The sequence below is a fragment of the Fistularia commersonii genome, chromosome 20 (assembly GCF_037954325.1).
Source record: "Fistularia commersonii isolate RoL2024-O1a breed Wild chromosome 20, RoL_Fcom_v1.0, whole genome shotgun sequence".
Classification (NCBI taxonomy): Eukaryota; Metazoa; Chordata; class Actinopteri; order Syngnathiformes; family Fistulariidae; genus Fistularia; species Fistularia commersonii.
In genome coordinates this window covers 11,837,529-11,850,355 of record NC_141303.1, presented here as the reverse complement: position 1 = coordinate 11,850,355, position 12,827 = coordinate 11,837,529, and the positions used below count along the sequence as shown (strand labels likewise).

Sequence of the window (12,827 nt, the reverse complement as noted above, 5' to 3'; positions counted from 1 at the left end):
CAAGGAGATTCTTAGATGCCACCTGGCGGCTCAGAAGGGGGAAGCAATTTGCTGTCATGGCTGTGTACTTGTGTACTGTGAGGATGACGGGCTGCTGACCTCAACTTGGGATGTTACGGTTTGGTGGAGGGAATACTTCCAAGGCCTCCTCAATCCCGACAATAACCCTTCTGATGAGGAAGCAGAGTCAGGGTACTTTGGGGGGGCTTTCCTATTACTGGGTCAGAAGTTGTCAAGGGAGTCGAAAAGCTCTACAGTGGTGGGGCCCCATGGGTGAATGAGATATGCCCAGGATTCCTTAAGGCTCTGGATATTGTAGGTCTGTCCAGGCTGACATGCCTCTGCAGCATCACATAGAAGGCGGGGGGGAGGTCCTCTTGATTTGAACCTTGGATCCAGGAATAGGGGTACTGACCCTAATAATATGGACTGTTTGACTTGTATTATCTGTGTCAGAACATAGTTGCATTGCCTGTTGTAAGTCAGATTTATTTCTGGTGAGTGTAGGATCCCTCTGTGTAGTTAAGACAATTCGTATTTCATTATATTTCTTGTTCTTCCTCCTTTCTACTATTATCTATTACTGTTATGTTTTTTACGTGAAACTCTGGCACAACAATTTCCTTCGGGATTAATAAAGTTGTTCTCATCCCTCTCATCATCATCTCAAGATTCTGTTCATAACTTTTATGGTCACAATGTCTAGGCACAGCCAGGGTATTGAGGGGGATCCAGTTTAGTGGCCGCATGGTTTGGCCATCTGATTTTTTGCAGATGATGTCGTCCTTTTGGCTTCATCAGACTGGGATCTGCAGTTCTCCAGTGGCTCACAGCTGAATATGAAGTGGCTGGGATGAAGGTCAGCACCTCCAAATTCGAGACTGTGGTTCTCAGCTGAAAACAAGTAGAGTGCCCACTCCAGGTCAAGAAATAGGTCCTGCCTCAAGTGGAGAAATTCAAGCATATTGGGGTTTTGTTCACCAGTGAGGGAAGGATTGGAGAATAAGATCGACAGGCGGGTCGTCAGCAGCGATGCTGATTCTGCAGGAGTCTGACTTAGTGAAGAAGGAGCTGAACCGAAAAGTAAAGTTCTCAATTTACCAGTCATTCATGAGCGATTGGTCATGAACTGTGTGTTGTAACCAAAGGTGATGGAAAGAACAAGAGCGGGGATCTAAGCGGCTGAAGAGTTTCTCCACAAGGTGTCTGGACCTTTAGTGACAGGGTAAGGAGTTCGTCTATCCAGGAGGGGTTCAGAGTAGAGCCGCTGCCCCTCTGCCTGTCGAGAAGGCATATATAGGCATAAAAAAGAGGGAAAATAAAAATCCCAATAAAGGATTTTTTTTTTTATTTATTTGAACAAATGCTTGAGGCTACACCAGTTGTTTTTGTTGTAGGTTTTCCAAAAACAAACATCAGATGCACACTCCTTGAATCGTCATGATGAAACCCTCAAAACACTCGGGTGAGGATAACAATGAGTATAACAAATGTATTTTTGGGTGGGATGGGGGGTCATTTCGGAAACTACATCAAAGTGGCATAAAACCAACTGATAATCAAGTCTGAGTCAAAAGAGACTTTTGGGCATCTGTTGTTTATTTGTTAGAAGACTGAGTCTCGCTGAGAGGACACTCTATACTGGAACATAGTGAGTCCTTGATTATAATGCGGTCCACTGCAATTTGTCCCACCCACCCCACTGACAAATGTTCCGCAAGGTTCAATGGGAACACTCGATGTTCAGCCAAGGTCAAAGCTTGATCTCTAATGCCAACAGAGCACTGGTGCTTGGCAAGATTGTGGGGGTAGGGGCTTGTGTGAATGTGGGGCATCTGGGCTCTTAGTGGGGGTCAGGATCACACAGGAAGAAAGAAAGTGTCAGAAGGGATGCTGGATAATTCAGGCCAGTGAATGTGATTCCGTACACCGCATGTGTAACAGTGACCAACAAAGCACTTTTTAAAAATGTTAATTTATCTCCAAATACTTGAGCTTTTATTTCACGATCAAGACAATGAGATAAGTCAATCAGCTTGCTTTTGTTGAAGCTAGAAAGACAGATGACAATCCAAGGGAGTGGCAGATTCTCAAGGCTCTGCTAAAGCTCAGCACAGTAAGCTGGCAAAGAAGTGAAGGACAGTGCAGGCAGGACACACTGCTTCGGGCTGGAATCCCTTCCTGCTGGTGAAGGGTGACATCTTGGCTGCCATTTCTCCTCACCACTTGGTGCCTAATCCTTCCAAATCTGTCTCATTATGGCAGCACACATGTGCCACTAGTTATTGGGGGCTTTGGCAGTCAAACTATCTCGTGCTGCAGAAAGGCAGAACACACTAGCTCTGTTCTTGTTCTGAGCTGCAAAGATTTCAATTCTATAAACATGAAACATGAAATCTGTATATGAAAGAATGTTACTACAGTAAAGCATGTTACTATCCTACTAACTTTATTTGAGTTTTGAAAGAAATGCATGTTTTATGTCTGAACAATATTCACTTGATTCACGTGAAATTGTTGCTATTGAGTGCTTATCCAAATATCTGCATTAGAGCCCTCATGTCTGCTTCACGAATGGCTTGCTATGAAAATAAAAATACATTAGGAGTTGTCCTTCATAATTCATTTTTCAATATTAGACAACTGCAATTTTAGCAAATTCTACGTAAACAATTATACACTGTGTTAATTTAGCAAGGATTTGCTGATGATGAAACTGAGTTTCGACAGTGGCCCATTTTCTTAGCCTGGTCATTAATGGGAAGATTTCCAGGCAATCAGCATGGAAGCTGCACAGAAGCCCAGGCAAGTTGGATCGACTTTTCATTACACTTGGCACAAAAAACAAAACAACAACAAAAAAAAAAACAAGCAACAATTTAATTTAATATAGAACTTGAATACTATAAATATTGAAAAAGCCATTAAGAAGCACTTCTTTTTAATGGTCATGAATGACCCTGTCAAATCAATATATCCCAACATCTCTAATAAGGATTTATAAACAACGCCCTCTCAAACTGGGCAATGTTTTCTATACTTTCCTGTACAAGAAGAGGCTCTTGTTGAATAATAATAATGATAATAATAATAATGATAATAATATATTTATAAAGCACTTTCCAAATGAGAAGAGGCGAGAGAAGGATACAAATGATACAAAAACAGATTCATTTGTTTATTCTGCCTATCCTGTAGTGAGAGCCGTGGAGGGCGAGAGGCTTAACAACTGTGCCACAGAGGTGTCCAAAAAAATGAAACTAAAAAAGAAAAGGTTCTCTCCCCCACAAACTTTTTAGACCCTGGGCAGAGACAAATTCTAGAACCCTGGGACTGCAATGTATGTAATAGGCACACCACTTCACCAGTTTCAGATAAAAATCTAATAGAAGATGTTGCTGTACCACAGAATATTTTAGAGGGAAGGAACAACATCTCAAAGTCTGAAAATCTTACAAACAATTTTGTTTTGTTTGAATCTATAGCACCATCAGGCACATCTCCCCGTCAGTTTCTTACCTACTTCACATTACATTACATTACAGTCATTTGGCAGACGCTTTTATCCAATACGACTTACAAAAAGTGTAATTCAGTCATCGAAGATCCGAAGTACCAGTAAGCGGAAGTCATAAGTGACCACTCAACCAAATAGCCGTCTCAGAACCATATACATACATAAATTCATTTCATCGTTAATTTGTTTTTTTTTCCGGGGGGTCTGGGGGCTAAGTGCGATAAGTAGGGTAGTGCTTGGTGAAGAGGTATGTTTTCAGCTCACGGCAAAAGATGGGCAGCGCCCCCGATGTTCACACCTGCAAAGCCAAGTACAGTTATCGAAAAGTGGCTGCACTTAGTGTTGCTGGAGGGCACATAAGTTGGACCTGAAACCTTTTCATTACACTTTTACATTACACTACATTACATGTAAATAAAAATACTTTTGCTGGGCTCCACTGAATCTTTTAGAAGTATCATGCAGTTTTGCAGTTTCTACATCTCAACGTGTCATTCCAGAACTCTTAACTGCAGGATGCTATGTCTTATCCTGATCATTTCCAGGTCAAGTTATGTCCACAGCACTGTTAAATGTACTGGTCCACAAGCAGAAATCAGATATTCACCGTGGCAATTTTTTCTGTCAATGCCAAGCTAAACCAGCACGACTACTCATTGAATTCTAAAGTTAAGCATTCTTACCTTCAAAAACCTCCACGATTGTTGTGTGCATTTTAAATGAAGGGGGTACATTGTAAAATAAGCCATGTTTATTAGGGGCAAAAGCATCTATTATTTCCTGTCTTTGTATGAAAAACCACCAGTTTGCTCCAGAACCTGCATCTGCACTGATCCGCAAACACTGAGCTACAAACACTACTGAGCTACATACAGCTGGTAACACCTGAAGTTTCATGACTATTGATCTGCTTTTTATTTCAAGCTATTTCTAATCATGGGGACTGCATTGCATTGTGCAAAATAACATTACAGGACCTTCGAATAGATGACAGCATGGATGAGCTGTCTATAATTTCTGTTTCACTGCTCTCTGAGTGATCCTGCCTTAGTTTAATTTCAGACTTAATCAGAATGAGCCCACAGGTCTGTGACAAAGGAGAGCTGAGGTCCATTTTAATAAGAAGAAAGCAGAGGGAAGAATATGCAAATAGAGAGAGGATGTGAGACGTAGTTGCTCCCTTTAGAGGCTAACAGTGATAACATAGATAATACAAAATTGAGACCAACACTTGATATTTTTTTACACTAGCCTCTAAGATCATTTCCTTTGATGCCTTTCAATCAGGATCATTAATATAAACTACACAGCTCAACTCACCCCTATGGTACGAGCTGAAAATCATGGAATTTTAAAAGTCTATGCACTATGCAAACTGAAACCTAATAAAACGAAAGAAGAATACAAAAAGAATTGTACTATGGGAACAGTTCTAAAATATCAAAATGTTTTCATTGTAAGCAAGAATGCAGGTCTAAAACTTCGGTCAGTTAGGGTACACTCGTTTTTTGGGAGACAGTTCTTTTAAATGACTGTGCCAAAACTATACAATAAATCCCCAAGCACTACGTCCCATTTTATGATGCGATCATCAGTTCACATGTGAATTTGTTTATTGCTCTCATTGACCTGACATTCGATTTTGATTTGCACACTATAGCTGAAAAGATCTACAAGGTAGATATCAACAAACGGGTATAAATACTGTAAACTGTAATTTAGGAAAATGAACAGAGATTACATGTAATGTAAAAAGTTGACAAGGCTCAAGATTGGGGAAAAATATGAACATATTACATGATCTGCACATTTTGTTTTTGCTTCTATTTAGCCTGCTTATTTTGCTGTATCATTATTTTTCTGGAGGTGGTGCTTTCAATTACACTGACATCATTACTTGTTAAAATCCAGCCAGGCACCTAATGGCTTGAAACAAGTGGAGCACTGATGTTTATTGCAAACTACTACAGCTGATAAAATACTTGTCTGCATTAGAGTTTTTTGCTCATTACATGATTCAGATGGAGCCAGACATACTGGGAAAATCACTGAGAAACAGTCAAAGGCATTTCTATACTCAGCAGGTGAGGTGCACACCACCAGGTTAATCAAAGATGCAAAGTCTTTGACAGAGAGCTGCTCTTATCCTGTCCCAGGTTACAAAATCTGTCAGACGCAATTCAAGTTATTTGTGATTAATGAGCCCTACTCAGAAACGACATGTAGTTCTGAGGCCTCCAGACAGGGCTGAAACTGTACTTAAATGGAGAATCGATAAGCATTACTCCAAAAGGCTTAAGCAAATTCATCCATTTCTTAATGTCCAATACAGGTTGTTCGCGAAGCCCAAGATTAACACACATTTCTGGACTTGAAATCATTGTCAGGAGAGGATATACATAGGAGATGTTGATGGTTCCTGCCTACTTACTTTTATAGGTGGGTTTAATTGCAAAACAGTTAACAATATAAAGGTTGACATTGGTATTGTGCATTAAGCTCACTGGAATGGCTGCCACCACCTGCAAGTGGACTATACTTCATATTTGTATGACACAAATTTATCTCCCCTGCCTTTAAATGTCATCATGTCTGCTTGAACAGCCACCTTAATGATGGGCAGTGCTATTCTGTGAGTTATGCGCTAACGCAAAAATCTGCCAAGCAGTAATTCACTAAAAGGGTGAATTATCCTGCAACAGTAGTTGAAACGAATCAAGTTAAATGTAAATAATGCCACATGTAACACACCCACATGGTCTCAGGAAACATAGGTCGGACATAATTGATGAGAGTCAGTCATTTTGTCAGTTGCATTCCAGTGTGTACCATGAATAACACCAGGGAAACCCAAGCCCACGTGAACACAATATAATCCCGTTGTATCTGTGTTTACCTGACATTACCATGTAAAATGACTGCTGTGACAAGAAGCCTATAAGATATCTGTCAAGGTTCTCAGTCACCCAGATCATGGTCTGTTGTTCAAATATCATGGCGGTCACAAGGGACTTCTTTCTCTCTTTGAAGACATTTCAACCCCTTATCTGAGGGGCTTCACCAGATCTTCCTCTGAGGTAGCTCATGTCTGCTTAAGTTCAATTAGTGGTGATAAGAAAATGCTGAGCATTGACAACACACCACTTTTGGGATAAAGTCTTTTTGGTCAGGGGCTCTTTATTAGGTCATAAAACTGCAAAGTCTAGTATAACATGTAGCTGTTAAATCTCCTGAGTTCAGGAGGTAGTTTGTAAACAGTTGTGGCTATTGATATGGGAGGTTCAATAAATCCTCTTAAAGGATGCCATTGGTTTGTGTTCCAGATAAACACTGATCCCCATTGCAGAATTATCTTGGTGACGATTTACATTAATTTTATGTTGCCCTAAACTTAAATGACCAAAGGGGTCTGAGGCAGTTAGATAATTGAATCCTTGTATGTATCATTAAATGCTGCACATCAGGTGCATGTGGATTTAGGGAAAAGTGGGCAGTTTTGGTTTGCTTGCTCAGAAAAAATATCATGTCTTTTACAGACTTGGTTTATTGTGAAGCAAAACATTTGCTACCTCTTCAATTATACTGATTTCCTATAGGTAACAGGAGTGGGGAAAAACAAATCTAAGATTTAGAATGGATGAAACATAAAAAAGAAAAAGAAAGAAAGAAAGAAAGAAAGAAAGAAAGAAAGAAAGAAAGAAAGAAAGAAATATGCAGGGTGTGCACACGTTGTCAGATCAATCAAGAATAAACTAGAGCAAGTCAAAAGCAGACAGCCATATTCTGGCATTCCATTACCATTTTTTCAGCATATTTGCTCTTGGACTGACTGTAAAACACATTTGAAAAATGAAAATAAGCAAGATGAAAGCTGACATAAGAAAAAAGAGAAAAAGCACTTCAGCTTTTGCTATATCTCCCTGTGAGATGCAAAGAAAGGCTGCCAAATGCTGATATTTGGGAATCAGACACGAGACAATACCAGAGGGAGAGTAACCTCTCATTAGCTGTGTTTCTAAACCCTGACTGTGACTACTTTAAGGCCTACACACTTCTGTCTGATTCAGACAAAAGGGGACATTTCAATATGGAGCAATAACATATGAGAAATCCACTGGGCATAAATATAGAAGCACCACATTAAAAATTGCTGGATATAAGACAGAAGTTAAAATCACTCATTTGGCTATAAATTGCCAATGTCAGGCATTGTGAGCGCAATCCAAGGGGCCTCAGGTCTTTATAGAGATAAGCAACAAATTGGTCCTTGTAACTTTGTTGATGGAGTAAATAGTAAAAAAAAATTGTGCGTCATCAAAGGAGTAATGAATACTGCAACTACAACGACCATTTCTGTGCATAATGATTGTGCTGTTTGGTTTTCTTGTAAAATGATTTTGTTAACTGAATATCACTACATGAGGGGAAAAAAGCAAATATCACAGACATGGGAACATCATGAAATAGATCCAGTCAAATCTGAGACGCTATCCAAAAATGTAATGGTAAACTGACCCCAAAAAATATAACAGCTGAAAAAAAAACATAAATGAATACCAATATATTCTAAGTCAAATAGTGTATGAAGAAATAAAAAAGGAGTTTTAGAAATATGCAGACCTAGATGAGAGCAGCATCATATTACCTTAAGTAACAAAGGTAATTTCTCCTTGAAACATATAGGACTTTGTCCAGCTTGTTGAGAATACTTTGCACTTTTATTACACCCAGTGCAAAAGTAAAACAAAAAAACAAAGCCCTTTACAAGAGAGTGAGTTTGTAAACTGTTACTAAATATATTTGCAAAAAACAATAATAATTAAAAAAAAACAACAACATTTAAAGGCTTTGGTCCTCCTGCAGTTCATGTAAATCAGAAAAGCAGCAGTAAAGAGCATATACACACTGTCTCCATGACACAGGTGATGTCATTCTAATCTCCCAAATAAAATATAAACCCTTCTTTATAATTTAAACACGAAAAATGGTATGGCATGTTTAAGAGAACTGCAGGATGGGTAGCTGTGGCATGTTGGCATAATGATGATCCCATCAAAGCAATACATCTATTTTCTCACCTCCATTTTTGCAAAGGGCCTTTCATAGTTGCCAACGTAGAGCAAGCCGACACTGCATGGAAGTAGCCTATAAAAGACAAAAAGATGGTGGTTAACAACCACAACACTCCCAGGAAAGGAACGAAGCACTCGAGTATCCGAGCGGTAACAACAGTGCAGTGAGATTACTACACTGTCTATTTCCAGCAAGTAGCAGAACAGTATAAAAGTGGGAATTGCACCTCTTAGAGCCCATCTGTCTCTGTGTGCAGCTTCATCCTTCAAAACTTGTAAAGTAAATAAAAGTATTAACACATTCACAAACCAAGCAAATGGTAATTCAATGGGGAGATGTAAAGAGCTTTGAATAAATTATAAAATGCATTCTCATAGTTCATTCACACTACAGTATATGTATTAGTTGTGTATCCATGGATCTAAAATACCAAGGACTGATCTTGAAAAATAGATGTCTTAACAACACAGTGCTCCCTATTTACCTCTGCTAAAATCCACCCATGAGCCTATAGTTATATACAGACACGTTGTCTGTTTCAATGTGAGCTTTAGGGTACCATTACTTGCCTGGGCTTCAAATCAGTTGACCACTTTTGGATGGAAACAAGGGGGTCTATTCAGCCTAAGTGATGACTAAAATACAGTGCAGGCACCTCACTGAGATTTCAACTGATGCTGAAATGGGAGGCAGTCCCCCCCCCCCCGGCCCCAGCCCCCCTCCTGTGTAATGATAGCTGGCATCACAAGGAAGGAAGGTGCAGCAGACATTAAAAGGGCAAAATAGACATGCAACACTGATGGACACAACTGGATTCCATTGCCAAGAGACTAAACAACTAATCACCTCCATACAATGCTTTTCTCCCAAATAGCAAATTGATAATGTCGCCACTTTCTAAAAGCTCAAAGATATCAATGATACTTTACTGAGACAAGGGAACTGATGGGGAAATGATGAAAGCATTTCAGTCGTACAGACTCTTTTGGATACTCTGGTGTTGATGTTTTACTCCAGCTGTAAGAAATCCAGCAGTGGTAACGGAACCCACTGTCATCAACACTCCCTGACTTTAGTTCATATTTATACTGAGAATTGTTCATAACCCACAATGAAATTCCAAATATGGCAGCTGGCTGATATCAGTAGAGTCCTTTTAAATGTCAGCAATGTCTCCGCTCAACACACTGTGCTCTTTAAAACATATTGAAATGCACAGGTGTATAATGTCAGTGATAATCCATCTTGGGGACAATAAAAACATATCAAACAACAAAAGTGTACCTGTAGAGAAGAATCATCATTCTAGTGTTGTGTTTTAAGGGTTATAAGATGATACCTGATTCATCCTAAAGAATGTCCTAAAAACTGAAGCACCCAGCCCTGTTAGGACATTATTGTGTAAGTGAAGGGACCAGTATAAGACTGGCGACTACTGAAATTGCAGGGAAGTATGCTGCATCAGGGTTTTAAGATGCTCTGACTATATTTTCTATATATGTGTGTGTATAATATATATATATATATATATATATATATATTGCTAAATGAAAACTATAATTAGACTAAAAATGTGTTTTCTAATGGTTCTTAAATGGTTAAATAATAATAAAAAATACATAATTACAGAAATACATTCCAAATCACTACACACATAATGAATGGTGACATAACTATAGGTCATTGCCCATACAGGATGCTGGCTCAGATTATACATAATTTAAGCAATCCATACAATATGAGTCTGTGCAGTTCCCAACTGGGGTGGGGGGGATGGAGGGGGCATATTTTCTTGAATTACTTCATCTTTCCATTTTCTTCTTTTCCATCTCTTCAAACTCCCTGCTATACAGTAACAGCAGACTTCCTTCATACTTGCTCTCAGAGAGGATCCAAGCATCAACTTTGTAGGCTGATAAATAAGCAGTTTTTACGTCCTTATGTCTGTCCATTTCAATCTTATTCTTGGTTAATAACTGTAAACAAGATATTTGAAGGCCTGCACCAAGACAGAGTAAGATCTGACATGGGCTAGTCCGACATATTCATCTTTCTGGAAAATATCAGGCTGTTCTCAGACAGCAACAATAATGGCCTGTGTTCTCCCACACACAGTCCCAGACTAGTTGGCCTGCTGACTTAGGTGTAGAATGAGCGTCTGTACTCTACGATGGTCCTCTAAGTCTGTTGATGGTGAATAATGACAGGCTCAAAGTGGGGAAAGTCACTGAGGTCACCTGTCTCTCTGAGGGAAAGGCTGCAAAGACCAGACAATCCACTTTCATGGATCGGTTTGCATGAAAAGCAAAATGAAAAGACTGAGCTCAGAAAGACACAGATTACAATAAAGTGGTATGCATTGTGCTGACATGAAAACAAGAGTTTACAGTCCCAGTAGAACTCTATAATGCGCTTCAGAGAGCTGAGAATTGGGGAAATTCCTATTTTGGAAAATTCTACTTCATGTCTCGAGTATTCTAGTATTAATAACAAGCAGACAGTGTGGCCCAAGGAAACATTTGCTACCTCTGTAGTGAATTAAAAAGTGTAAAATAATCTTGCCAACAACTGAAATTACCAAAAAGATATCTACCAATATTTCTATTTTCTATTTCTATGTCACTGTCAATGTTTACGCACTTTCGAGGCAACATTTGCAAATCAGTAGAAAACAAAGAGCAGCTTGGGCTGCAATAGGGATGAAATGTTCACTGGTTTCATCCATGCAAACCACAGGCAAATTTCTGGCAGTTACAGTTACTGCGTCTAAATTTTAATTATCTTGAAAATCACATTTGGAAATTTTTACAGAGACTGTGTGTGGCTAAAAACACCAACAAATAAAACAAACAAGAGACAAAACGAAAAATAAAAAACAAAAAATCATTCTTCCAAAGCCAGGTGGGTTGGCTCAGCATGAATTTTTTTTTATTATTTATTTTAATTTTCTTTTAATGTGCTGATGAAACCATGGCAGAAGGGAGCAACAGTGCTAGTCCCCCATCCCTTTAAGAAGACTAAAAAGATTAAAAAAAAAAAGACTGATGAAAAATGTCCTTTAAAGGCAATAATGGGACAAAAATCCTTCCACCACTTTATTAATTCTCTTGATGGCAGCTTGGAGTGTACACTACTACAAATGCAAACTTTCAGGTGTTCTTTTGAAATAATGGTATACACCTGCTACATGTAACAAACAATAAAAAGCAAATATTCAGGGACAAGACGTGGGGTTTTAGATTTGAAGGGTAACATTATAATTTAAGAAAGAAACACCCCTCTGTTATTTTGTTAACTTATGGGTAATTATGTTATTATTCAAATATATCATGATCTTAATAATATAGATATCTGAGGAGAAATGGATGGGTATATATTATTAACTTTGCTACAGTGTTTTTGAAAGCTTGTTCATTGTTCTCTTTCTGTATTTGGTGCAAGTTCTAAAATTAGCGTTATATCTGTATTATTGAGGATACAACATTAAGCCATAAACAAGGTAAAAAGTTAAATAAACATACGTTTGTTTACCGAGTTCATTAGAGGAGAACACCTAAGTCTATCGGATAAAATAATAAAAAGTACAAAACTATTTTATAGCATTAATGCAGGAAAAATCATATTATTTTGCTTGTCCTTTGTGGTTGAGTGAAGTGAAGCAAAGGGACATGAAGCTACAAAATCTATGCAGGCTTCCCGGGACCATTTTTTTTTTAAGTCAGCACCACCAAGCTAATTCGGTGACAGCTCAAAAGACGAAGAAGAGAGCTGCTACAGATGATAGAAATGGTTCGATGACATTCAGTGTCAAAATGTAGTTGCAGCAAACACCCGCATTATTTAATCCATTTGGCTTGATGGATTTGCCTAACACTGATATTGCACCTCTTGCTTTCAGTTAAAAGAAAAAAAATTGTCACCTCAGTTTTATGATTTTTATAAAAACAATAGTATCCTAAAGTAAGAGTTGTCATTAGAGATGTACTCAGATCTGGTAGAGGTAGGTTTACCATTTTATGAGCTGCGATGCTATTGGAAAAACATTCTACATTGATAATCCATAATTCATCGGTTTGTTGGGAAGGGGATTGGAGAGATTTATAGAAGTAGATATGTAACTCGGATTGTAAACAACTTTGCAGAAATAGTTAACACAACAGGTGAAAAAGGGAAGGGTCATTTTTTCGTTGCATGTAGTTATTTAACAAAAATTAGGATTTTTGACTGTAGAAGAGGT

At 38.5% G+C, this 12,827-nt stretch overlaps 1 protein-coding gene across 1 annotated transcript in view; it reads right to left on the bottom strand.

Moving 5' to 3' along the window:
• rngtt (RNA guanylyltransferase and 5'-phosphatase) overlaps positions 1–12,827 on the bottom strand; it is a 78,484-nt gene that overhangs the window by 5,944 nt on the left and 59,713 nt on the right. The window contains exon 14 of the mRNA XM_086167289.1: positions 8,596–8,662. Within this exon, the coding sequence (XP_086023415.1) occupies positions 8,596–8,662 (67 nt within the window). The remainder of the gene's footprint in view (positions 1–8,595; positions 8,663–12,827) is intronic.